The 27,097-nt window shown below is 42.3% G+C and overlaps 1 protein-coding gene across 4 annotated transcripts in view; it reads left to right on the forward strand.

The window, feature by feature from the left end:
• TANC1 (tetratricopeptide repeat, ankyrin repeat and coiled-coil containing 1) overlaps positions 1-27,097 on the forward strand; it is a 59,907-nt gene that overhangs the window by 22,991 nt on the left and 9,819 nt on the right. For 2 of the 4 annotated variants that reach the window (XM_066554004.1, XM_066554003.1), the window contains 15 exons: positions 3,198-3,401; positions 7,234-7,335; positions 10,129-10,250; positions 11,213-11,402; positions 14,726-14,983; positions 15,552-15,671; positions 16,714-16,995; positions 17,417-17,571; positions 18,793-19,024; positions 20,018-20,184; positions 21,422-22,029; positions 23,417-23,525; positions 23,739-23,861; positions 24,681-24,917; positions 25,533-25,718. In XM_066554004.1, coding sequence (XP_066410101.1) covers positions 3,198-3,401; positions 7,234-7,335; positions 10,129-10,250; positions 11,213-11,402; positions 14,726-14,983; positions 15,552-15,671; positions 16,714-16,995; positions 17,417-17,571; positions 18,793-19,024; positions 20,018-20,184; positions 21,422-22,029; positions 23,417-23,525; positions 23,739-23,861; positions 24,681-24,917; positions 25,533-25,718 — 3,095 coding nt within the window. The remainder of the gene's footprint in view (positions 1-3,197; positions 3,402-7,233; positions 7,336-10,128; positions 10,251-11,212; positions 11,403-14,725; positions 14,984-15,551; positions 15,672-16,713; positions 16,996-17,416; positions 17,572-18,792; positions 19,025-20,017; positions 20,185-21,421; positions 22,030-23,416; positions 23,526-23,738; positions 23,862-24,680; positions 24,918-25,532; positions 25,719-27,097) is intronic. The other 2 variants (XM_066554005.1, XM_066554006.1) reach the window with 2 other exon arrangements.

Genomic DNA, 27,097 nt, shown 5'->3' on the forward strand with positions numbered 1-27,097 from the left:
AGCCAGGTATGTTACAGCAATTTTCATGTTATTTGGATGAAATGTAGAGATTGGTCATCAGTCCAGTTTACACAAAATAGAAAGTGCACGATTAAATGGGATGGATTTAGAGACTTCGGAAAGGATGATGTAAGCACGTAAAAAGCTTGGCACCCCTCGTTATCCCACGTGTAATTGAACTGGAGGCAGCCACAGATGAGGTTCCTGGTGCGGGTCTGGATGCTGCCGTGCCAGGCCGCGCGTCTGTGCCTCCCTCAGAGGTGCCGCGGGCTCGGCTCTGCGCTCGCTAAGGCGCGGACACCGCAGTGTCCCAGGGAGCCCGGGCAGCCTGCCCCGGGCACGGAGCGGCCCTGGCCCTGTCCCTGCTGAGTGAAGGGAGCCTCGGAACCGGCCCTGTCCCTGCTGAGGGAAGGGAGCCTCGGAGCGGCCCTGGCCCTGTCCCTGCTGAGGGAAGGGAGCCTCGGAGCCGGCCCTGCCCCTGTCCCCACTGAGCGAAGGGAGCCCCGGAGCGGCCCTGTCCCTGCTGAGGGAAGGGAGCCTCGGAGCCGGCCCCGGGCACGGAGCGGCCCTGGCCCTGTCCCTGCTGAGGGAAGGGAGCCTCGGAGCCGGCCCTGGCCCTGTCCCCACTGAGCGAAGGGAGCCCCGGAGCGGCCCTGTCCCTGCTGAGGGAAGGGAGCCTCGGAGCCGGCCCTGTCCCTGCTGAGGGAAGGGAGCCTCGGAGCCGGCCCTGTCCCTGCTGAGGGAAGGGAGCCCCGGAGCGGCCCTGGCCCTGGCCCTGCTGAGGGAAGGGAGCCTCGGAGCCGGCCCTGTCCCTGTTGAGTGAAGGGAGCCTCGGAGCCGGCCCTGGCCCTGTCCCCACTGAGCGAAGGGAGCCTCGGAGCCGGCCCTGTCCCTGTCCCTGTTGAGGGAAGGGAGCCTCGGAGCCGGCCCTGGCCCTGTCCTTGCTGAGTGAAGGGAGCCTCGGAGCCGGCCCTGTCCCTGTCCCTGCTGAGGGAAGGGAGCCTCGGAGCCGGCCCTGTCCCTGCTGAGCGAAGGGAGCCCCGGAGCGGCCCTGGCCCTGTCCCTGCTGAGTGAAGGGAGCCTCGGAGCGGCCCTGGCCCTGGCCCTGCTGAGGGAAGGGAGCCTCGGAGCCGGCTCTGTCCCTGTCCCTGCTGAGGGAAGGGAGCCTCGGAGCCGGCCCTGTCCCTGCTGAGCGAAGGGAGGCTCGGAGCGGCCCTGGCCCTGTCCCTGCTGAGGGAAGGGAGCCTCGGAGCCGGCCCTAGCCCTGTCCCTGCTGAGCGAAGGGAGCCCCGGAGCGGCCCTGTCCCTGCTGAGTGAAGGGAGCCTCGGAGCCGGCCCTGTCCCTGCTGAGCGAAGGGAGGCTCGGAGCCGGCCCTGGCCCTGGCCCTGCTGAGGGAAGGGAGCCTCGGAGCCGGCTCTGTCCCTGTCCCTGCTGAGGGAAGGGAGCCTCGGAGCCGGCCCTGGCCCTGTCCCTGCTGAACCTCGGTGCCTTGGCCTGTTCAGCGAGGGACATGTGCTGTGCCAGGCTTCCACTGGAGCTGTTCTTGGGCTGTCAGGGAGTTCTGGGGAAGAGCTGGTCTGGGCCCATGGTTGGGGCAGCATTCCAGGGGCTGTGGTGTACATGATCTGCTGGTTCCCTGCTATTCCTGGTGTGCATGGTTTCTGAGCTCGCAGGTGTGGCGTTGGTCTATTACCTTGAGTTTAACAGCTTTTTAGAAACGGCTTGGAGGAGCAGGGTGCTGTTCCTCCTTTCTTGGAATGCTACTTGTCTAATAGGTGTCTGCTATTCCATTGTACCATAACCATTTTACACTTAACACAAGGGTTTTACTGCTTCAGCAGAATGCAGCACTGTTCAAATACACTGACCATCACTGAGGATACAACACCCTTAGGCTGAAGCCTGGGGTTTTCTCAAGGTGTGGGTTTTGCTTCAAAGAGCTGCTCTGTCTGAACACCATGGCGATGTGAGTGGTAATGTGCAAAGGCTTATTGTAAAATTAAGAAATGAAATTATTAAAAAGGGGAATTTCTGTGGTACACATTTTACATTTTTGTCTTATAAGTCATACAGCTCTCAGATTCTGAGTCATGGAAGCCTGCTCTCCACAGCATCAGGAAAAAGAAAAACCAGAGTACTGCTGGAACGAAAATTCCTAAGATGCAGTAGTGTCTCTATGTATTGACTGTAAAATATCTTTCCGGTTGCTGTCATGATCAAATACTCCTAACTTACTGATTAGAGCTATTTAGCTCCATCCAGCTCTCTTCCATGTTTGTAATGTTTCATATACAATAGAGACAAGTAAATTAATTCAAAATTCGAAAGTCTACTAAGAAGGCAATGAATTACACAGATTATGTCATCATAAAAGGAAAAATAGAAATGAAGGAATTGCAGGTGGATGTGTCAACCCTTTTGCACCCCAACCCCTCAGCAGTCCACCTGGAATACTTATAGATTCCAAACTGCAGCCTGGATATGTCGCTAGTAAAAAGCTGTTAACAGGAATTCCAGTATTTTCTAGTTACATTTAGCTGTATTACTATTTTACTGTGTTTTTCAACATCTTTTGAAGCAAACTCACATATTCTATATTGAAACAAATAATATCACCAATGTTAAATCTGTGTTTAAATTGGCTGTTGTAGAAGTTTAATTTTCAAAAGAACAGAGAAAGGAAATCCTTAGCCTCTTTACTAGCACTGAAAGTGGGAAAACAAATCTTAGACTGCCCATCTCTGAGTGTACATATTAGTAATCCACCTTTTCATTACATGTAAGGGGTAACCCAACCCTCCTTTAACTAGTTCGGTAAACAGTATTTCAGATAGTCCTGGCTTTCATGCTAATTCAGTGATGCTAAAACACCTTTTCAGTTTGAAAAATACTTTTATGTTCATAGGGAACTTGATGTTGACCCTAAGGATGGAATCTGAAAAGTGCTGACTGTTGAAAGTGAGGTTTTTCTTCCCCTTTTTTCTCTTTTTTACATTAAATTGGAATGTTGCTTACTTGTGTATTTACATTTTCCCAGTGGTTATCTGGATTTTGCAGTGGAGGTGGCACAGTAGGGCGAGTCATGCTCAATTGTTGCTGGCAAGTGTTTTCTTGTGTTAAATACTTATATTTCAGTGCAACTCTAGGCTGTTTATTTTGGCACATCTCCAAACAGATGACAAAGTTTTATTTTTAGCAGGTGACTGCTGCCCAGAGAATGCCTTGCAGGTTACAGCAACATCTGGCCACAATGCAGATTTCCCCAGTGGCGAGCAGCCAGGCTCCCAGGACACTTACAGAACAAACTTGGCCAAAGGAGTCTCAATGTCACTGCCGTCCTCGCCTCTGCTGCCACGGCAGTCCTATCTGATGCAGGCTAGAGCAAACAAGAAGTCTCCAGGTAAGATGAAACAATGAGCAGCTAAAATCTTCATAACATGTTGACTCAGTTATTGATAAATTCTGCATAAAATAACTTCGTAAAATCATGTTAAACTTTTGCAACAAGAATAAAAGTAGTGTATGTTTCCAGGTTAAAAAAGTAATTGGTTATTAAATAGAACATATTATTTCATGTGGCAAAAAATTAATCTATTTGGTGTTGCAGAGACTTATATTGAAGTGTCTGAATATGATTAAACCTGGTTATTTATGCTTAGTTAATCAGGTAGAGGACTGCTGCAAAAAAACTTTGTGCATGTGTAAGTGACTGTGTAAGAGTGAGTATTGTTTGTGGCTTTTACAGTTCAATTATTTTACTTGTATCTCCATACACAAATGTATTAATAGATAAATTGCTGTGGAAGTGACAAGGAAGTTGTTCATTTTCAGCGGTTTTGTCCTCAGTGGTGCCTACCCCACTGGTGTGGGGGCCAGACTAAATATGGGGCTCCAAGGGGCTCCTTTTATCAGCATTCTGTGCATAGAAATCATTCCAGCACACCAGCATCACTTGGGTTCACTCGGGTCAGTGTGGGAGAGACAAGTGAAACTCTCCATGTTCCTGTTGCCTGTGGAGACACTCAACAGGTTTGAGTTTATAAGGTCTGGGAACAGAGTGTCAAAAGCTGGGCTTTGTCAGCACAGAAAATGCTGAACAGTCGATGAGTTGTGACTGAAAAGCCATATTCGTGATGACTGCAGAGTCATTCCACTGTGACCTACAGCCAAGGGAAAAGACTTCCTGTGATTCTACAGTGCTGAGAATGCACTGGCATTTATGCATCATTATTTTGAACAAAGACCTAACCAGGTGATAGGAGGCTGACAGAAACATTGTACTATTCCTTTGACTTTCACCAAACTCTAGCTAATGGAAGATGATTCAGTATAAATTAGCTGCCTGGTATCTGGGGCAGGGGTAGTAACAGGATTATCCTAATGTCCTGATTTCAAAGCTCTCTATTTCAGTAGCATGACAGCAAGTTACAGATCTTTCCGGATATGGTGAGTGAAAGAAGAAAGGACTGCACAGGAGGCTGAAGTAGTGTTCTGAAGTTGGGTTGTAGTGATGAAGTTGTCTAGCAATGGTAGAACAAAATTCTAATTTCAGTCCTCCCAGTTGAGCTTCTTCCACTACAGAGCTAGAATGAGCATTGTTTGGATTGGTTATCTTAACAGGTGTGCAGCTAAACCAGTTTTTGTTCTCTTAAAGGGCTAATAGTTGATTGTAGTCTGATTCAGGAGGCTCAACTAAAAGAATGAAAATACTGATTTATAAGGGATGTTCCAATAAAATGGATTGTGGAGTTTAAGATATGAATGAAAGATGATGCTGTTGCACTTGAAAAAAATGTTTGCTGCTTTCCTTACATTAATGATACCATAATGCTTTAACAGAGAAAGGTTTCCTTGGAAATCAGTGAATTTCCGTCAGTGAATGCTGGAGGTGACTCCTAGGAGAGTCTTGCATAAAGAACTTCAGTAAGTTTTGAAGTCAAGCTTCAATTAAAACTTCTAATTAATAAGCAAATTAATCCTCATACTGATTCTTGAGACTAGACTAGGTCAGAGAACTGGTTTCATCTCAGGCTGCAGTTCTGTGCCCTGCCTGTGGGAGCCCTGGGGACTGTTCCTCCTGCAGGCACCAAGCTGTCCCAGCTCCAAGGTCCTGCAGCGGGCAGTCTCTGGGGTCAGTACAGCTACAGATCCACTCTGTCCTGACAGGAGGGAGAGGATGGAGCTGCGCAAGTTACAATGATCTTCTGAGACATCAGCTCTTCTGCAGTCAAAAAAGCATTAAGAATTACTCGCAAAACAATAGATGACTTAAAAAAATATTGGTATGGAATTGTATAAATCTGTAGTTTATTCCCCTTGGGAGGAGACCGGCTTTAAAAATCTGCACTAGATTTAGGACAGAGCTAGAACAGGCTTCAGGAATGACTGTTGCTGTGAGATGGCACTGAAGAGAAGTTATGGTAATAGACTGGAGTGGTGTTTGTCTGCCTAGGAGAAAGGCAGCTGTAAAAAGGAGACAGTGCAGTCACTGTGTCTGGCAGTGTTGTGTTCACCTGCTGATGTTAGAGTGTGTGAGAAAGGCTGGAGTTAGTTCCTGGAAGAAAAATCAACTAAACTCCTAAAGAGCAAGTGGCACTTTTGCCTCAGGACACGATAAGGCACTCAGCAGCAGTCACGAGAGCCTAGCAGGGAGTGTGTTTTCCCTTACTGAGATTCCTCTGCAAATTTGCTGCTGATAAAGCGCTGTCCCAGATGAACGTTCTGTCAGACCTGACACTTCTGTAAAAGAGCTGCTGTTCTGCAGATGCACTTCACATTTAAATGAGTCCTTTTCATCCAAGGGTTAATTCATGCGTCCTGTTCTAGATTAGTGCATGAAAATAAATTTACCATGAGTTCTCCTACTTGTTGCAATGTTGTATATTGGATTTGCAATTGCTGTTAAGTCACTTCCACAGCAGTTTGTGAGGAACAAAATTCAGTAAAGGGTTTCCTCCACAGCTTAAAGCATGAGTGTTAAAAATACATCCTGAAGATCTTTCTGTGTTGATCTAATTTTATAACTGCTACACGGTTTTTTTGGTTCTTTTAGAATGAATGCTTTTTGTTGGCCAACTTTGATATGTTTGATTATACTTCTGCTTACAAATGACAGGTGTAGGCTATTGTCTCCTTAAAGAATGGGATTTTGTTTCAAATGAATGCATTTTTAGCTGCTTTCACCGGGGCCAGTGGCCTTTATTTTTGTTAGACAAGTAGTGTTGGAAGAGCCCCCTCTGGTGTTGGTGCCGAGCTGTTCGTGTAAAAAGTGAGATTGACTCAAGAATCTCTACCGGAGATAGAAATATGTGTTCATATAGGACTGACACTTCCTCACCAGTATTTCTTAGCTAAGAAATTAGGTTGTCACCATGTTCCCATATCGCACTTCTAGGTGGAAATCTGAAAGAGCAGATGGGTCCAGATTGTTCTGGGATAATGATGTGTGCTACCCTGTGATGGGGGGGCCAGGCCTTCACAGCTCTGTGGCAGTGTGACCCTGGGAGCCTGAGGCCACAGAGGAGAGATGCAGCTTTTCTTTAAAAGCAGTCATGAGTCTTAAAGTGCTCAGGAAAAAGAGCAAGAAATTGATGTGATTTTCAGAGACTTAATGTAGCATCTGAGGCTGCTGCCAAAAGGAAAGACAGCATGCTTAATGTGACTGAAGTGCTACAGCCTAAATATAGGGTGGGATTTTAATAAACAAAGTATGAGAGAGCTTTGGTGTGCCCTTGAACTCTGAACCAAGGAGAAGGATGCTTTTTGAAGACCTGAACTGAGGAAGGGGCAAGTCTCTTTATGAAGGTCAATGTGAGACAGCTGGCCTCAGACCTGCAGTCCCTCTGCAGTGCTCCCTGAAGGGGTTTTGCTCTGTTGGTGCGGGAAGTGCAGAGCAGGAGGAGGCATGGTTGAGAGCCAAGGTGTAGTCCTGAGTTACACATCAGTACTGAGAAGAGTAGGGAGACCAACTACTGGGGTTACATGCAGTAGGCAGCTTACACACCACGTACAAATGGTTTGTTTTCTAGCAGCCTTCGTGTTCTGAAAGACCTGGAGCATGTGTTTCTCACAAGAGTGGAAGTGCAGCAGCTCGCTGATTTTTGTGATAACAGCTGTGTGTGTAAGAAGTAATTTCTCTGCTTTTTTTACATCGTAGAGAATAGATGCAGGACATAGGAACTTTGTGGTCCGTGTGGAAACAGTTCGGTATGCTCCGTTCGTTCCCATTGCAGGTCCGGTCAGGAAGCCCAAGTATGTGGAGAGCCCCAGGGTGCCGGGTGAGGCAGCCCTGGCCCTGCAGAGGAGGCCGGAGCCGGGAGAGCCCAGCGCCCGTGGTGAGCATCCGCCCGAGCGTCTGTCTGTCCGCTTGCTGAGTGTCTGTCTGCCCGGCTGTGCTGCCATGTGCTGTGGGGTGAGACATTCATTCTGTGCTGGGAACAGGCTTTTGCAGGAGGGGCTGCTTGCCGTTACACCTACGCCGTCTTTAGAGCTGTCTCGGCTCCTGGGGCTGGTCTGCAGGCAAAGTGATGTCCCAGTGTCATTGACTGCCACGTAGAGCAAAGGCCTTCTGGCGTTTTTCTGAACTTGTTTTTTATTATAAATTGACTCAAACGTGTAGCTTTGCATTCCTTTCAGTACTTCGTTTTAGACATTTTGTAAAAGTTTGCTGATTAAGGCCGTAACAGTTAACTCCTGTGTTGGCAAAGCTGGGAGAAGCCACCTCCCTAAAGTTAATTGGCATTCTTGGAAAGTTTCGTGTTGGTTAAACTGATTACTACATGACAGTGTGGCTTTTACAGCAAATGTCATGACATATGTTAGTATATGTCATGTATTTTTAGATTAATTTTTAAGTTTAACTAACCTCACTAAGGTCAGTGGATATAACTGATGATGTTCCAGGTGAAAATTCTCTTTTCTTCCTTTTATTTCAATTTTAAAGGAAACTACCATTTAAAAAATCAATGTTTTCTTTCTAAAATATAGGTGCTTAGTAGCAGAAATAGAACTAGAAATTGTTTTCACCATCTACTTGATATAGTATAGTTAGCCTGGTTGCTCTTGTGCCTTCATCTTCACAGCCATCTTCTAGTGCTGGCATTAAAGTTCTAGGTCCAGCTGGGAGAGCATGTAGTCTTCATCCTCTAATTTGGGGGTGACCATGTTGTGATATTCCTCCTCTCCCAGAGCTGTGCTCCCAGGTGATGGGGCTGAGGCTGCTGGAGATCAGCACCAGTTTCTGCTGTTCAGGACTCGAACTGTGGATGCTGGGTTGAACACCTTGGGCTCTTAGCTTTGGTCTCTGTTACTGACTGAATTTGGTAATTTGGTAGTATGCCTAACATTCAGTCAGACTTGTCAGATATTATAATTTTTCTAGTAATAATAGTAATAATTTTTGTAGTTTTGAGTGAAGAATGAAGATGTTGATTTCACAAAGTGTAGTTTCCAGGATTGTGACTTAAAGATTACAAGTAATCTTTAAAATTGCTTTTTTGTAAGAGAAAATATATTTTCCAGGCAAATATTTGAAGACCTGCCAATTTGTGAAACTTCTGAGATAAAAAAAACTTTTGCTATCTACTTTCCTCGACTTCCTTCTTTTGGGATTAAGTGAGAATCAATCTTGCAGAGTAAAACCTTAAGCTGTCTACAAAATTAGGAAATGCGTGCATTCAAGTAGGCATTGAGCTGCAGTGAAATAAAGACAGAGGGTTGACTGGTACTGCACATGTTTGCAAGCTTTGGGGTTTTATGTCACTCATAAAATTGGGCCATTGTTGAGGTAGTGCTTACGGTCGGCTGTTCAGTTGCAGTTGTTATTTTGTGTTTTTCTTCCAGACTGCAGCCTGGGGAAAAACGTGCTGTTTGCAGTTACCACTGAGTGTCAGCTGTGTCTTACATGGTTAGAGACGATATACTCCTCACAGAGATTAAAAATTGTTCTGATGGTGCTCAGGCTCAGTGACACTGTGAAGGCCAGGAGACCGTTCAGCTGGGTTGCTTTGTGGGTTGCCCCCTCACCCCAGCTCCTCTTGGTGGTGGGGCAGAAGGTGTTGCAGCTGAGGGCCTTTTATCTCCTCTCCTAAAATTCATCCCTAAGTCTGGGCACCTACTTCTCTGGCACTCTGTAGCAATTGGGAATTGTTTGTTGCATGACATCTCCAAAAGTTAAAGTGCTAGAGCTGTTTGGGTGTCTTTGCTGGCTCCCAGCAGGGGGATGGCACCAGCAGCCCTGGTGTGCTGGCTGGGAAGTGGCCGTGCAGCTGCTCCTCAGTGTCCCCCTTGGCAGTTCTGAGGATAGCTCCTACTGGGAGCTTCTTCTCCAGGTGGTGGGATGATGCTCCTTATTTAATTAGCTGTTTATAGCTGAGGATGAGACAGGCCTATGTATATATATATTTTTTTAGTAATAGATGAAAGAAATAAATGCCCTGTAAGTGTTCCTGTCAGAGCAGGTGGTCACAGGTTGGTGGCTGATGCCAGATTGCTGGCATCAAAGAAGGAAAAGGGCTGGAAATGCTTGTTTGTGAGATGCCATCAGCAAGAGTGTGTGCCAGGGCAGAGCTGTGCTTGGCTGCTTTTGTTGCAGGTTGCCTCATTTTGAGTTTTGTCTTGTTATGTCTGTTGGATGCTAGAAGACATTTCAAAGCACGGTACTGATAAAATTAAATATATTGGCACCAGAAGAGCTGGGACTTTTAGAACTGATGTCACATCTTTTGCATAGCAAGCAAAACAAAAATGTTTGGTACTAGTTCTGGTGTTAACTGTGAGATTACAAAACATCTATGTTATTAACCTCTACTTTTCACATTTTTATATGACAGAAATAGAATTTCAGCTTGCCACAAAGCTTTGATAGCATTGAGCTTAATACTGCTCTTAGGAGAATTGTTGTGTTATGTTGCTCATCAGTCCAGTGATGAACTGATTGCACTTAAATATTTCTGGTTTGACTGGCAGGTGGGTTTTTCCTCCCCTAGATTTGTGTAGTTATGCAGAGGATCCAAGACCCACCAGCAATTAAAAGTCTGGTGGACAATTTGGTTGTACTTTTTCTACCTCTTTTAGTAGTTCCCAAATAAAAGACTCTAACCTTCAACTTTTTTCCTCCCAATCCAAAGCAAAGCCTGACAAAGACTCAAGCTGTTCTCCTGCAGCACAAGAATTGATGACAAGATTGGGGTTTTTACTGGGAGAAGGGATCCCAACTTCTACTCACATGGAAGAGAAAAGTGAAGTTATGGTAGGATAATGGAATATAATCTTTTAATGTTCATCCTGTTTCAGAGAGGACTAATCTTATTTTGTCTGTCTGCTAGTTGTAGTCACTTGATATCTACCCAAATACCAATCATTTAAATAGAAATACAGTAATAGAATTGGACTTCAATTTTAACAAGTGTTTGTTTTCAGGAATTCAAGATCAATTCACAATTTCAAAACACACAAACTGAATAGATTTCTCATCACTTCTGGAGGTTAAATCTAGTCTACTATGAATGTGAATAGCTTCTAGAATTCGCTCTGCTTTTAGTATTTAGGAGGAAATTTTTGCCTTCTCTTTTCAATGATTTCCAAGAATGGAGAAGGGCAGCATTTTGTTAAAATGGGAGCATGCTTGGGGATACGGGTGTGTTTATTTCTTCCTGAGAAGTTGACTTCAATCAGACAGTCCTTCTCTGTCATTTGGGGTAGAGGGATTGGAGTGAAGCAGGCAGCTACTATCCACATGAAACTCATCTGCTGACTAAAACTTCACAGAAACTACCAACCTCTGCTCCTCCCCCTTGCTCTCTCCACATTTAGTCCCAGCCCTCCTAAATCTTTGTGCATCAGTTTGGGCTTTCACACTGATAGTGAAAAATTAATAAGACTGTAGTTCTAGGTTTTTTTCAACTCAAAGAATAAATACAAGAGGTGGAGGGGAGGGGTATCCAGTAAAGTGTTAAATAGAGAAGAGATCTGCCTCACTACAGCTTTTTTACTGAACTGTGAAAATCCCTTTTAATTCAGTGGTCACTTCTTAAGAGTAATATGAAAGATTAAGATTCCCAGTCTAGACAAAACTTTCACTTCTTGAAGTTTTTGCTTGCAAAATGAGCTCTTTGCTTTGCTCTTACTCTACCTCAGCTCGAGGTCTCTCGTTTTCAGCCTAGCAGGGTCCTGCCTGCTGTGCAGTGAGTGTTTCTTGCTCTTCCCTGGCAGGGTGTGGGCGCCAGCCAAGGCGTGAGTCCCTGTTCCACCCTCACCAGCAGCACGACGTCGCCCAGCACCGACAGCCCCTGCTCCACCCTCAACAGCTGTGCTGGCCAAGCAGCAGCCAGCAAGGGCAGTCCCTGTGGCACCATCAGCACCCCCAGCTCCACCCTGGAGAGCAAGGACAGTGGGATTATCGGTGAGCATTCTCATTAGCACGTAGTAGAAATTAGTTTCCTCTTAATTGTGCAAGTCTGAGCAGCTGCTTTATGTCACCGTCTTCAGTTTTACACTGTCTATGGGATCCCATTTTGAAAGATTGAAATCCTGTTCTTGGCTACAACAGCTGCTCTTATGTGTGCATTTCTCTTCTTTTGTTTTTCTAGTGCAGTTCTAATTTCTCCACTTTTTCCTTTGAAATAATTATCTTCCTCTGGGTTTTTTCCATTTCTTGTTTTCTTATGCTTTTTTTCTTTTCCATTCCAGAGGTCTTAACAGTGCTTTTCATAATGGAGAAGCACAGCAGGGCTTGAAGTTGATTTAATTTCCAGCTGAGGGAACAATAATTGATGTGATTTCTTATGAGAATAGCCTAAATTAAACTGTTTAAAAAAAGTGCAGACTTTTGAGTAATTGGCATGAAAATGAAGCTAATATGGGACATTGTGGATGAGATGAAATGGTGTGATCCTCTGTTGAAAGATGGCTGAATTGAGGGTATATGTGCATCTTGTGTGGGGAGTCCATGACCATTGGAGGCAGCCACCCTCACAGCCCAACTGTTACCAGCCCCTTGTACCAACCAGCTGAGTAAAAATAATTTTCACTGATCGGTTACCCTAAGAGACATTGTTTGTCATGGGTCAAAAGACTCCTGTGTAAAACTTAAGTGTTTCAGTTGAAGAAAATTATTTTGTGTACTCATTCCATGTCAGATTGATACTTGATCAACTTTGTATAAGATCTAGTTTTGAGATAGTGTGAACATCTTGGTGTAAAGAAAAGGATATATCCGAATTGTTGCTTTTGGAAAAAGAGCACAAATGTAGATACTGATATGAACATACTAGCCTGACATACTAGCTTGACAGGCTTGAAATAGACCAAGAGTATGTCCATGCTCTAAATAAGGTCAGAATGGCCTCATATTTGTTTTAAATAGTGTACTGGCATGACAATATCATTACTACATAACCTTGTAAGTACCAGTGTTTTAAAGAAAACATTTCAGAACAGTGATAAAAGTTCCTTATTGAACTACTGAAAAGGAAGGATGAGTGTATGAGTGCAAGAGCAGGGGGAGCTTGCTGGCGGCTCCTTCAGTCAAGTGCATGTGGTTGGTGGCTGCAGGACCGTGTGGAAGCCATCCGCCGCTCCTCTGCAGAGCTGCTGTTCGTGTCTCAAATTCCAGAGGAATTTGAGCACCCCATCTCTTGGCTACCCATGGCAGCACCCCTTACACCTATAAAGGCATGAAACCAAGAAGGGAAAGAAGAGGCACCTTTCTGATAAGCAACCTGTGCTTTTGGCTTTTACATACAAGTATGTCTGTGCATTCAAATTTGTTATTAGTACATGTGCATTTTAAATTATGTTTAGCAAGCATATGTTTTCTAATGTCTTTGACAGAGTTCATGCAGCCCTGAAAATATCTTGCTCCTTCATGCTACTTATGTGGGCCTCCTTTGTATTTCTACTCCCACGATGTTTTCCGGACCAGCAGACTGATGGGAAATCGGTCTTTTCTCCCTTTTCCTCTTTTTTGCTTACAGTTCAGATTTCCTTTAGTTTTCCAGTGTTTTACTGCTGTAGCTGAATTCTTCTTTGCTTCTGTTGAAGTTGATGTAGTAGCAGTAAAGGCAAGTTTTAAACTTCAGCAAGGAGCAAAGCAGGAGAAAAGATTGGGCTGCTGGCCAAAATAAAAGCTTTGCTGGATCCTTGCTGCTGTGTCAGGATGGAAATCTTGAGCAGACAGGTTTCCTGGAGTGCACTTCACTCCAAGAGGAATCAAGGTTTTAAAGATTTCATACTTCAGGAGGAGCCAGATTTTTTTGACACAACAATAAAAATAAAATAAATTTGTCATATGGAAGTACCATCTAAGTGTGTGCAAAGAATAATGGGGTGCCTGGAAAGTTGGTTTTTTTCTTCTGCTGCCTCTAAATGGTATGTCATATTATTGGTATTTCTTAGAATATGAGCTGCTGAATTGAAGCATCCAATCTTCTGTTTCTTATGAATGTGAGCCTAAGCTGGCAGAACGCAGAGCTGTACAAGTACCTCACCATCCTGCATGGCTGAAGCTTCAGTGCAGCTGGTGTGGAAGATCAGTTGATCCTTCCTTGACTGGACCAGGCTCAGCATTGCAGGAGCCTCCCCTGTGGTTGCATTTTGTTAGCAGTCCAGTATGCCAGAATGTTTTCATTAAAGAATGGGCCAATTGAGTGTAGACTAGCCACAAATATGGCTCTAACTTTTAAATTGGTGGCCTAGGAAGGACCCAGAGTTCACACAGATATTATAGTTTGAACTGGTATTGATTTTTTTAATTTTTTTTTTTATCTTGATGCCCTTTCATCCTATTTTGTATTTTCCTCTGTTGCATTAAAGTGTTCAAAATGCATTGAGTGTTGGCTTAATCTTCAATAAATATTTGTTGTTCAGTTATTTTGTGAGAGATTAATGCAAGTAGTTGAAAGAATTTTGAATTAAACAGAGTGGTTTCAGTATAAGTCATACCAAAAAAGTATATATCTGCAGGGTGTTCCTAATTAGGCAAGGAGGTTAGCATAGTTTTATCAAACATAACTCAAGTAGGTGTTCAGGAATATAAAGTCTTCACATTATTGCAGGAGGCCTTGATTAAATGCAATCTCAAACAAGTAGACACACTGATAACCCTGAGCTACCAAACTGGAACATTTGGATCCCACTGGATAATGCAGTTGGTGTTGTCTCTCATCCAGGGAGTCACTGCAACAGCGGAAACTGCTGCTCTGTACCACAGATCCAAAAACACCTCAGTGGTCTTAGCTGCCTTTTACCTGAGGGTCTCTCTAGGTCTGTGTTCCTTATTGCCTAGCATAAGAAATTTTCATAGCAGAAAATGCCCCTTTCCCCCAAGCCTTTATTTGAGCCTCTGATTTATACTGCAGCACTCCTTAAAAAACATAAATCAATATGTTTAATAGAATCTGAAATTTTATTAATTTACTCTACTGTTCTGATTCATCATGCATCTACTCCTGTTTGCTCTTACTGACAGTGAAATGTAGTAGGTGCTTAAGAAAGGAACAGTAAATAGCTTATTTGCTGGAAGGTTTCTGTCAAGATTGGTTTGCTAGGTATATGAATACAGGCCGATTGTCATCCTGATGTGATTGTGTATTTTAGGTAAGATGGACCTCTGAACAACATTGAATTCTTGTCATTTATGTTTCACAATGCCATTTGAGAATGAAAATTCTTATCTGTGTGCCAAATTCTTCTGACTTTACTTGGGTTTTTTTCCCTCTTTTTCAGCCACTATAACAAGTTCGTCAGAAAATGATGATCGCAGTGGATCCAGCTTAGAATGGAGTAAGGATGGGAGTCTCAGAGCTGGAAAACACCAAGGCATCAGCCGTGATCGAAGAACAGATAATTGTTCACCAGTTGCAGAAGAGGAAGCCATTGGCTCTTCTGAGAATCTGCCAAAAGAAGTACCAATGGGAGAGGGTCCCCTTCCTTACACTCAGAGTTCTGCCTCTTTAATAATGCCTCGTCCAAACTCCGTTGCAGGTAAAGTCCTGAGGTCAAAACCCAAGGCTGTTCTTGATGATAGGACATTTCTTTTGAATCTTTCTGTTGTTAGCATGAAAATATCTCTATAGGATAAAAAGAAAAAAGCCTATGTTCTGAATGGAATAGATGAGCATTACCTCATTTGTTTAAAAATGTGGTCTAGCATGCTTTTCGGTAGGTATTGATTAGGTCAGGGCTTTTGAAACACTTCAGAAGTCCATCAGTTATTCCAGGACACTGCGTGGTGACAGGGGGTGTATTAGCAGGTAATACCTGAACATGCTCTAACACTTCTGACCTTGCTGATCTGGTTGTTCCTGTAGTAAAAAAGAAAACTCACTCAATGGGAGAACCGAGGGCCATTTAAACAGGGAAAAACCCAACTAAATCTTTACTCACTTGATTGAAACGTATTTTGTAAATGTTGTAACGCGAATGACTTTGTTGCCATTGTCTAGAGAAACTGCTCTATAAGTAACATGTGGCTGAAGGACTGTAATAAATAATGACATTCTTTGTAACTTGTGTTGAAAGAATAATAAGCTTCAGTTCTTTAATACTCTAGCAACAAGTTCAACCAAATTGGAAGATTTGAGTTATTTGGATGGACAAAGAAATACGCCTTTACGAACTTCAATTCGCTTACCTTGGCACAACACCGCTGGCGGAAGAGTGCAGCAGGAAGGTAAAGGCAGAGATATTTACACCTGCATGTGTCTGGCACAGTCACACATTCCTTCAGCTTCAGTTTGGAGCATGGGTGGGCTGTGAGCTTTGTGAGCAGCCCTGGCCTGCAGTGTTACTGTGGAGTGCTCCTGACAAGGCACTCTGCGTGTCCGCCAGCAAGATGCTTGATTACGCTTTTTCCTGCACTATGCTATGGTTTAGAGATGGAATGTGCGTGCATCCGTTACAACCAATAACAATTAAGGGCAGAAAAATTTAAGTGAACTCCTAGTAAAACTGATCTTGAGGATTGTATGTAGATGCTATGCTGCCCTCTTTCATTTATGGCTTTTCACAGTCATAGATTAATGCTGAAACAGAAGTTGTGTAACACTACATTTGGCTAATGAATCTTTAGAGCATATTATTGGTGAATATTATTATTCCTGTAAATTTTAATGTATTTTATGCAATCAAACCCAAATTCTTTCCTAAGTCATCAAGTGTTTCCCAAATGTATATATCAAAGTAGACAAAGGTCTAACTGCTGATCCTATGACTTGAAAAGTACAGAAGAGCAAGGTAGTAATTTTTTTTATTACTTTAAGGGGTTTTTTAAACAGAAAAATTATTTTATTCTCTGTACCTTTTTCTGTTTCGCTGTAAATGTCTTTACAGATTTGAAGACCTAACTGTGATGCTCAGCACATAGTTCACTCTAAACTGAAAAATTGTGCTTCCCGATTTGTAAAATTATTAATGCATTATTAAGAAAACTTTTTGGATTCTGCAACTTACTAACTCGAGTTCAGTTGTAAAAAAATAGATTGTACCTGTAGCTTCTCTCCTCTACAATTTACTTTATGCAAAAATTATGGAGATGACCTGGACCGAGACAATCAGATTTTATTTTATTGCTTTCCTGGTGAAAGCAATAGAATTCATCTGATTGTGACTGATAATAACAAAGCTTCTAAATGATGTTACCTTCTGAAACCATGCTGTTTGATTGCATGTCAAGTTTCTTCTGGTAAACTTTCCTCCCTGGCACATCTTTTCAGCTCGTTTCATCCCCTATAAGCCTCAGGACATTTTGCTGAAGCCGCTGTTGTTTGAGGTGCCAAGCATAACCACAGACTCAGTGTTTGTTGGAAGAGAATGGCTGTTTCACACCATTGAAGAAAAACTGCAGAATCCTGACCCAGCAGAGAGCAGGGGAGCAGTCATTACTGGAAATGTGGGATTTGGGAAGACTGCAGTCATTTCACGGCTGGTAGCACTCAGCTGCCATGGAAGTCGCATGAGACAAATAGCCTCCAACAGCCCAAGTTCATCTCCTAAAAGTATGTTCTTTTTCTGAGTAATCGTCTGGGTTAATGTGCTGACATCAGGAGTCACATGTTTGCTTTTTTTTATTATTACTAATAATAACAATGATAAATTTCCCAAGAGTTCAGTCATATAGTAACTACTAGTTTAAATGAGGCATTGTATGTGTAATTTTCTGAAGGAAACTCTTCACATCAGCATGGTTTTTCTTTCAGTAATTCTGTAGTTTTGATCTAAAAGTCAGTTGAGTTGTTTTAAAATAGTAAAGTTGCAAATGCTTGCCTGTATTTATCAGACTAGTTGCAGGCTTCTTTTATAATGGTATAGCACAGTTTCAAGTTTTACTCTAGCAGTAAGATAATCTGTGGTGTTTTCCTAGAAAGCAATCTCCTGTCAGCAAATTTGGTTTCTCTTGTATTTGTTGCCTTTTCCAAGCAGGTGGTGACTCCTGTCAGGAGATTCCCTTAAGCCAGTTAGCCCCGTGTCCCCCTCCGTCAGGTGACACCAGTACAATGAAAACTCTGACCTGTCCTGGTACTCCTGAATACAAAACTCAAGCAGGGGATTCTGTGAGACGCCTCGCTTCAAAGGTGAGTTTTCACTTCCTAAGAGATGTTCAGTGTGCTAGAACCCTCTAACCTGGAGGTCAGTTTGCTTTGCAGAGCCCCGGGAGGCTGCGGGCACCTCTGCACGATGGCTCTGTTTGCCTGGTGAAATCAGCTGCCCGCCTCTTGTCCTTGTCAGGTGATCACCTGAATCCTGCGTGGTCTTAGAAAGAGTTACCTTAACAATTTCTCCAATTTCTCATCAATTTTGTGTGGGTGTGGGAGGTTGGGATCCTTTCCTTGCCAAAGGGGCTGTATGTTTTCAGCAGGGAGCTGCTCAGTGTACCTTTGAAAAGCAAAATTCAGGGTGGGGGGAGGCAGGGAAGATAAAATGTTTGCTTCTTGTATAACCCATCTATATGCTATGATACGGATTGAGTCTGAATGCAGTTTTATTTTACATCCTCTGAAAGCCTGAAGTCATTTTTGTATTAGATTAATATGTTAGGTGTTTTATTTTTTGCCTAAGTAGTAAAATTTATGAGTGAGTTGCATAGTTTATATGAATAATTGTAGGGAAAACAGGAGATCTTTAACATTTGCAGTCTTTAAAGTGATACATATTCGTTTGAAGCAGTGTTATGAAAACTACTGAAATGGAGGCTTTTTATTCACTGTGAATACCATGTTTTCCCTGCAGTTTGTTTAGGGGTTTTTTACCCCAAAGAAATATGGGTTACAGCCTGGTTTATTTTTAAGCAATACACAGCTTTGAAATACTCAGAATAAAGCCAGTTGTCGTATTTCTCCATTTGCTTATGTAAGCATGTCTTTAATAGCTGTTTGTAATTTACTTTTGCCTGATGATCAAATTAGTCCTTAAGTCGTTACAGTGTGGGACAGGGTGTTGTTAAATTACATATGCTAGGTTACCTAGTCAGACCCTCAGGTTACTTTTGTGCTCAGTTAATCAGCTGCTTACCCACTGTATCCAAATGCGTGAACTCAAGTTATGTTTTCCTGCCAGAATCTGATACTTTGATTTCTTTTCCTCTCTGCATGCCCTGCAAGGTCAAAAACCTATTTCATTGCTTTCCTCCCTGTGTTTGACCCAGACTGTCAGAGACTGTTACAGCATGGGATCTTAACACTGAAAAGGGTTTTGTAGTTGAGAGAGAAGTTTAAAAACACTTTATCACAACTGCGCTAACTAGTAACCAGCCAAAATTCTGACAGAGTAATGCTTCTTACTTTGTAATTCTGCAGGTCGTTGCTTATCATTACTGCCAGGCTGATAACACGTACACGTGCCTCGTCCCCGAGTTCGTGCACAGCGTGGCAGCTTTGCTTTGCCGCTCACATCAGTTAACAGCATACAGAGACCTCCTCATCAGAGAGCCTCACCTGCAGAGCATGCTGAGCCTGAGGTCTTGTGTCCAGGATCCAGCAGCAGCTTTTAAAAGGGGAGTGTTGGAACCACTTTCAAACCTCAGGAGAGGTACGTTAAGCAGGAAGTGACTTGGAAATGAAATCTAAACTGCATAAGTATTAGAGAAAATTATTAAAAATAAATAAAGCAGAACATTCGTGGACAAAGGTATTCCTTAATTGTGCTAGTTGTTTGTAACAATAATAGATGGGTTTTAAACAGGTGATTCGTGTTTAAATTAAAATTCTGTGAAACATATTAAAGGTCATAGAAACTTTATATTTACTTTTTTTGCTAGAAAACAGGGAGGCAGCTATTAGTTTGGAGTTAAAGCTGGCAAATTCACATTAAAGGATTTTGTTTTAAGATGCATTTTAGTTTTCTGGGCCTAAAGATCTGCAAAGTGGATGTAGGTTTTGCTTGCTTTTAAAATGGATGTGGCAGTTCTCCAACAATCACAGAATATCCTAAGCTGAAAAAGACCCAGCAGGATCATCAATCCAGCTCCTGTCCCTGGACAGACACCCCAGCAATCCCACCGTGGGCATGCCTGGGAGTGGTGTCCCAATGGTCCTGGAGCTCCAGCAGCTTTGGGGATGTGACCGTTCCCTGGGGAGCCTGGGCCATGCCCAGCACCCTCTGAGGGAAGAACCTTTCCTGATACCCACCCTAACCCTCCCCTGACGCAGCTGCAGCGTTCCCTCCAGTATGGTGTGTAAAAGAAAGCATGTAGCAACGGGATTTTTGTATTTTATAAAGCCCTAGCAAACTCCCCTTGAAAACAGCTGCTTCCCAGCAGATGCCAGCTTGAGCACATACCTATCTGTGGCACAATGGCGGCTTTGCCTACATATGAACAGAGTATATCATTCCTGTTAAACTGGTTTTAGTCTTCTAATGTTGTTTTTAATCTCGTAAATAATGCTTAAATGCCGTAAGATGTATACTGGTGTGCATAAAGATACATTTTTGTTTCTTGACATATGGAATTTGAGGATAAAGGTGTGTCACTTTAAGGGAGAATGTGTTTTTATCCTTTCCTTTTTTATTCTCAAATTTCAGAGCAGAAAATTCCTGAGGAAGACTACATAATTTTGGTAGATGGTTTAAATGATGCTGAATTTCATAAACCTGATTATGGTGACACAATTTCTTCATTTATCACAAGTATAATCTATAAGTTTCCTCCCTGGCTGAAGCTCATTGTGACTGTAAGAACTAATTTCCAGGTAAAAACACCTTTTAATGCTTTTCTTACTCTCAAAGACCAAATGATCACAGCTGCATTATTATGAAAAATACTGGGTTTAGAGGAACTCAAAGTCTCTTAGATTTTTTCCTTCCTTCCTTTGTTACATGTTTATTTGCAGTGAACAGATACAATATTGGAGGCCTTTTCCATTGTGAATCACTTTATTGCAGCTGTCAGTAGAGTTGCTAATATAAGAAATGAAGAAACTTGAGTCTGTTCCCTTGTACTTCAGGAGTGCAGTGTTAAGGTGCAGCTGTGCTTCAGTACAGTCTCCAAGAGTTTATTTCTTCTCTGCTTTCTTACCACTAGCACTCAGAGGGTTTAACTGGCTGAAGAGTTTATTTCTCAACTAAATTTTTGGGTTTAAAAAGGGATTTCTGTAGCAGAGACTATTCCCTCTCTGGAGACTGGAGAAGTGTGTCTTTGCTTAAAACATCTCACTAGTCTGAAAGTGCAGCTTTTTGAAATCCATTTAATTACATAAAGTGGAATTGTTCCTTTTTGTGTTGTGAAGGTCGGGAGATGTTGGCTAAACTTTTGTAGTATATGACTCTATGTAAGAAGTTTCTGGTTTCAGTTAGAAGTTGCAGAAGTGTTTCTTTTAAATAAAGGTGTTTTGGATCTTCATTTACGTAAACATAAAAGTATTCTGTGTAACAGAAGGATGAAAGTGTGTTCAGGTGAACCTGCTGAAGTGTCTGTGTTGTGCTTGGTACTTGTACCTTCAGGCACAAGGGGCTGGGGACGTGTGCACGGCACCTTTCTGGTACATTGTTACTGGAAGGTGAAATGATAAGGGGAGTCTTTTCTCTCTTGTCATTTGTGATACTTCTCAATAAAACATTCCTGCCTAATAGAGCATTCCTTTTGCCTCCCCCTTTCCCTGGCCTGTCTTAGGGTCTGGTAACTGTTTTCCATTTCCTTGACTTTGAAGTGGTCATTTCTCATCCCTTTCAATTGTTGAGTTTGGTCACTGAAATATTTGAGACCTTCCAATGAAAAATGATAAAATGTAAAAATACTGTTCTACCTCTTATGAGGAGGCAATATTTGCAAAACCATCTCAGGGTTACTGAATTCCTTTTTAAGCTGGTACTCACTACAGAAGGGAAATGCAGCAGAGATGCATCGTTGAGTTGTCAGTGCTGGAATACTCTAATGTCTTTGGTTTGCTTTTTTTTTTTTTCTATTTTTCCCCCCTCTCTCCCTCACAGGAAGTGATAAGTTCACTGCCATTTATTGCAATATCCTTGGATAATTTTCCAGAAAACAAAGGAATTCATGATGATTTGAATGCTTACATTCAGTACAGAATTAATAACAGTCAGGAAATTATAAACAACATGTCTTTAAATGGAAAAGCTGATGCAGCTACAATTGGGAAAGTGAGTAACCACCTGATCATGAGAAGCCTGGGATCTTATCTCTATTTGAAACTCACTCTGGATCTTTTCCAAAAAGGTCATTTAGTAATCAAAAGTGCAAGCTACAAGGTTGTTCCTGTGTCTCTGTCAGAGCTGTACTTACTGCAGTGCAATATGAAGTTCATGACAAACTCTGCTTTTGAGCGAGCTCAGCCCATATTGAATGTGGCATTGGCATCCCTGCATCCCATGACAGATGACCAGATTTTCCAGGCTATTAATGCAGGACAAATAAACAGTGAACAACAGTGGGAAGACTTCAGCCAGAGGATGGAAGCCCTTTCATGTTTTCTGATCAAAAGACGTGACAAAACACGCATGTTCTGCCATCCTTCCTTCAGAGAATGGCTTGTCTGGAGAGCAGAAGGTGAAATTACTGACTTCTTATGTGAGCCAAGGTAAATTAAAACTGCAGTAATTCATGTTCAAATAACCAAAACTAGTTTTTTTATATTTGATTTTATATTTATATTTTATATTTATATTTTATATTTATATTTTATATTTGATTACAACAATTGGTGAGAGGAAAGAGTGATGTTAAAATACAAGTACACCTAATGTTTTCCAAAATGAAATCTTTTGTATATTTAGAGGTAATGTTACTTAAGATTCAAAGTTTACAATGCATAATTGACTCTATGGAAGTCAGAAATTTGCATCTGACTTTGCTACCTTCATGGAGAAGTTAGAGTGCTATATTGTTATTAACACAGCAAAATTGTTTAGAATCCTGTGCAGGAGCAGCTTGTCTGTGTAATGTAGAATGCAGGAATAGAACGAACAGATCATTTGTGCTTTTTTAAATGTACAAATAATGAGACATTTTGTGCTGTAATTATATCCTGCTGGCATTGTTCTAGTTTGTTCTGTAACTTTGAGAGCCAGAGGTGGTTGAGTTGGAGACAGCGGCTGTTACTGTTCGTCATGTTCTCACAGTTGGCTCCCCTTTTTTTTTTCATGTTTCTTGGGGTTTACAGCTTTTTTGTTTTACAAAAGAATAAATAATGCTGACATTTAAAATTATTACCAGCCCAAGACTTGTCTGAGCTTTCAAGTGGCTGTAACAGAACCAGTTCTGTAGGTGGGACTAGGGGCTTGCAGCCTTGTGGACCCCTGGTCTCACCACACTGGGAACAACTCCTACTTCTTGCCCCGGCAGCAGTGGGAGCTGCCTGGGCCCAGGTAACGCTTCTGATGGTGGAAAGTTCTGTTCAGAAATGTCTGAAGATGGGGTGAGAAGTCACTTCCCACACCTTGCCCCTTCAGATGAAGAGTCCAGCTAACATACGGCTAATTGCCCAGTTCCAGTGTATAGTCTGATTAACAAACAGTATATGATAACCTTCTTTTCTCAGGGTTGTGCTGCTCTCGCTGTTTCCTAGAACACTGACCACCACTAACATAGGTGCAGAATTACTAAATACATGTTTTCACTCAAATTTCACAAGCATTCAGATCTTGAGCTTCTAAAAGGATTGGCTTCTTTCTGACACACCTGCAGTTCCTGGCTCTGAGAATGCAAAAGGGAGCAGTATGTAAACCACTTCACAGCTGACACAGGCCCCCTGTGAGGGGACAGCACAGAAATAAATACCAGGAATGTTTCATCTTCAAAATTTGTCATTTTTCATTTTGCTTTATTTTGTTATGGAAAGAATTTTGTTTAGATGTGATGGTTTGTTTCAGTAGTCTGACAAAGTTGAACTCTTATAACAGGCATAAAGATGTGGATTTACCGAAATACAATTATAAAAGTGGTTCTCTCTTAATCCCTTTTATTAGGAATGGACATGCTCTACTGGCTTTCATGTTTTCTCGACAGGAGGGAAAGTTAAACCGCCAACAAACCATGGAACTTGGCCATCATATACTTAAAGCTCATATTTTCAAGGTAAAGCTTGCAGCTTAGTAGGCTTTATGACCTATTCATGCGAACACATCGTAGAGGTTCTCCTCTGACTTGCTTGAATAATTTGTTGGGAGCTTATGCAAAATATTTGGTAGTGCTATCAATCCAGATTTTATTTCTTTTGATACTGAGTTGTAGATTAAAATAGGATTTCTAATTCTACAGAGAGATTTCCTGTTATATCATTTCTGTTAGGGTCTCAGTAAAAGGACCGGAATTTCTTCCAGTCATCTCCAAGCCTTGTGGATTGGTTATAGTACTGATGGACTGTCTACAGCCCTGGCTTCTCTAAGAAACATCTACACACCCAACGTGAAGGTAAGAACAATCAGCAGGGCTGTACAGCCAGTGCTTTGTCTGGCACTGGGCAGGGGAATGCTGAAGTCAGTGTAACCCTTCAGCAGAAAAGCACCTGGAGCTGAGCTCTTTTGTGACAAGCTTTCATGTACTTTTGTAAGCTGTTGCTTAAGTTCAAATCAGTTTTCCTTGATGGAAAGAAGGGTTTTTACTTTTTTCTTCTGTGGCTGTGCTCTGTAGCACAGGTGGGTGTGTGGCTGCATTTCTGGGATCAGATGTTCCACATGGCCTTGCTGGGCAGAGCTCAGTGCTCTTTGCTTCTGTGGGAAAGTGTCAGTTGTAAAAGGGGAAAATACTGTGAGAGGATGGGATTTAAATTCCACAACTTTACACTGTTATTTGAATCCCCAGATGATGGATAGCAAAATCCAAGTCAGTCAGTTGGAATTTGAGCCAACTGCTAAGGCTTTTAACTGGAAATTTGTGTGTACATAAACACACATGTGCATACTCTCGCCATTTTTTTGAGATTTTCTTTTTATCCAATCTGGTTCTCTTAATGGAGGTAGTTGCAGAGTAGCAGCAAGTCACACATGCAATTGTGATGAGAGAGTTTCAGGGGAGAGACAGGTCTTCTCTTGGGAGTGCAGTGCTCAGTAATACAATAATATATTTACTAAGAGAAGATTTTAAACTGGGGTATTCCTATATGTGTGTTAAAGTTGATGTCTGCCAATAAAATCTGCATCAAAATTAGGGTGTAACAAATGAGTACCCGATCAAGATATCAGATTCAGACAAATCTGAGGAAAACATTGTTTTGTTTAAATTAAATTTTAGGTGAGTCGGCTGCTGATTTTGGCAGGAGCAAATGTGAATTACAGAACTGAAGTACTGAATAATGCTCCAGTGCTGTGTGTTCAGTCACACCTTGGACATGAAGAAGTGGTCACTCTTTTACTCGAGTTTGGAGCTGCTATTGATGGAACTTCTGAAAACGGGATGACAGCCCTTAGTTACGCAGCAGCTGCAGGTCACATGAACATCGTGTCACTGCTGTGCAGAAAAGGTGCAAAGGTAAGCTGGTGCACAAAGATTGCCAAGCCTGCAGCCAGAAGAGTCATACAAAGGCCTAAAAAAGCCGTTATTGATTACTTAAATGTATAATTATTGAGCATAGGCCCATGGGGTGAGTCCAGACTTCCGTGAAGCATTTTGCACGTGCCGCTGGTCACAACCCTGTGGCAGAGCTGTTCAGCTGGTTTTGGGTGCCCCTCACTGTGCACTTTCACGACGTGTTGTCATCAGCTTGTCAGTGACTGTTACCAAGAGAGTGTTGGGGCCCTCTGAAGTCGAGGTCAAGGGCAGCCCCAGCTCTCCTTACCCACCCTTTGGTCCCCTCAGAGCCACTGGCTGTCCAGCAGGCTAAGCACAATCTCCCCTTGGCAAGCCCATGCTGGCTGGTCCTGCTCACCTTGTCCTTCCTGTGTTTGGCAGTGCTCTCTGGGATTAGTTTTTCATCAGCTTCCCAGCTGCTCAGGTGAGGCTGTTGGGCCTGTAGTTCCCAGATGTTCCCCCTTGTCCTGGAAGTCAGGAGTGAGAGCTGCTCTCTCATAGTGCCCTGAAGCATCTCCTCTCCACAGCCCTTCACTGCAGCTTTTAACCTCAGATGTTCCCTTTTCTCCCCTTCAGGCTGACCTTGCAGACAAGAAGGGCCAGTGTGCTTTGGTGCACAGCGCACTGAGAGGGCACTGTGGAATCCTTGAGTTCTTGCTCGGCCTGGTTTGGGTGGCTCCCTCCCAAGAACAGGATTCACTGAGGAAGCGCCAGGCACTGCAACAAGCTCTCACAGCGGCTGCCAGCATGGGGCACTGCCAGGTGGGTTGGAAATACAGCTCCTCCAGATCTGTTTGACATTTTCAGAACTGTACAACAGTGCTTGCAGCTATTTTTAAAAGAGGCTTGGAAAGAATTGTTGACACTTCTGATATTTATTGTAGTATATATTAGCAGCTGGTTTAAATGCTCTAGCTGAGTATCTGATAATTCAGTTTGCTTCAGGATTTGTTTATTTGCAATTTTCTGTCTACTTTGTCCTCCCTGTCCTTGGAAGTAGTCCTAAATCTCTAGTGGTGGTGATGACTTTCTGTATCACTGATCCACCCAAGTATGTTTCTACTTCAGGTTGAATTTTTCTTCCAATTTTTCATTGCATGAAATCACACAGGCTTCAGTTTTTAGCTTGATGCACATGCCAACTTACAGACTTCAGCTCAGTGTCACTTAAGACAGAAATTTGGGAAGGAGCACTAAAAATAAATGTATGTGTTAAAAATAAACACATAAGAAGTACTAAAAATGCTTTAGATATTTAGGTAATACAAGTATGTCTTCTGTTCATTGGGAAAATAAACTGTAAACTGTTACTTGATAGAAGAGTAATGGGTAAGTAAAGATATGAATGAAGATCAACTGTGCAAGAGGACTTAGTTATGTAGTGAGTGAGTGCCAAAATGGAAACAAAATCTCTTCAATAAAGCTGTTTCAATATTTACTTATTTTAAATCTAGTTTTAAGTTGCTATAAGATAAAGAGTGTGATCTTTGAAGTTGTTTAGATGATCCAAATATAGAAATATCTATGTGCAGTTAATTTATTATATGGTATATAAGCCTTACAATATAAACTTGAGGATTCTGATGGTTAACTTGGATGAATAGATCATTCCTTTACTCCCATGAAAGTTCTTGTTTGCTGTCCGTTGATTAAATGAAAGCAGTCAACTCCTGAATATCAACAAAAGAGATCACATTAATCATAAATACATACCTGAAAAATGTCCATCTTTCTCTATTTTTAAGACATTAAGAAGCTGTATTCTTAGCTGAAAGGAAGATCTGTGTGTTTCATGAATTTTAATAAATTATGTCCTAGCATTTTGAATCCTAGGATTTTCCATACATTGTATACAACAGTTTTCAGACAGCCTGAAAACACACAGATCCCTTCTCCTTTCCTGCCTTTGTTTTTTCCTGTAGCATCCCAAACTTTGTTAGTATGATTCTTCTCCCTCACCTGTTGACTGCAGCCTCAGTGACCATGTGCCCCATTAGAAAATCTATTTAAAACAGTCATGAGAAAAAGTTTTCATTTAATGATCTTTTAGCAGGTGGTTTCAAAACACAAATTTCCTTAATATTGTAGAAACACAGCAAAGCTTAATTTAAAGCTTATTTCAGCTTTAAAAATTACCATTT

This window comes from Molothrus aeneus, chromosome 7, assembly GCF_037042795.1.
Source record: "Molothrus aeneus isolate 106 chromosome 7, BPBGC_Maene_1.0, whole genome shotgun sequence".
In the NCBI taxonomy this organism is placed as follows: domain Eukaryota; kingdom Metazoa; phylum Chordata; class Aves; order Passeriformes; family Icteridae; genus Molothrus; species Molothrus aeneus.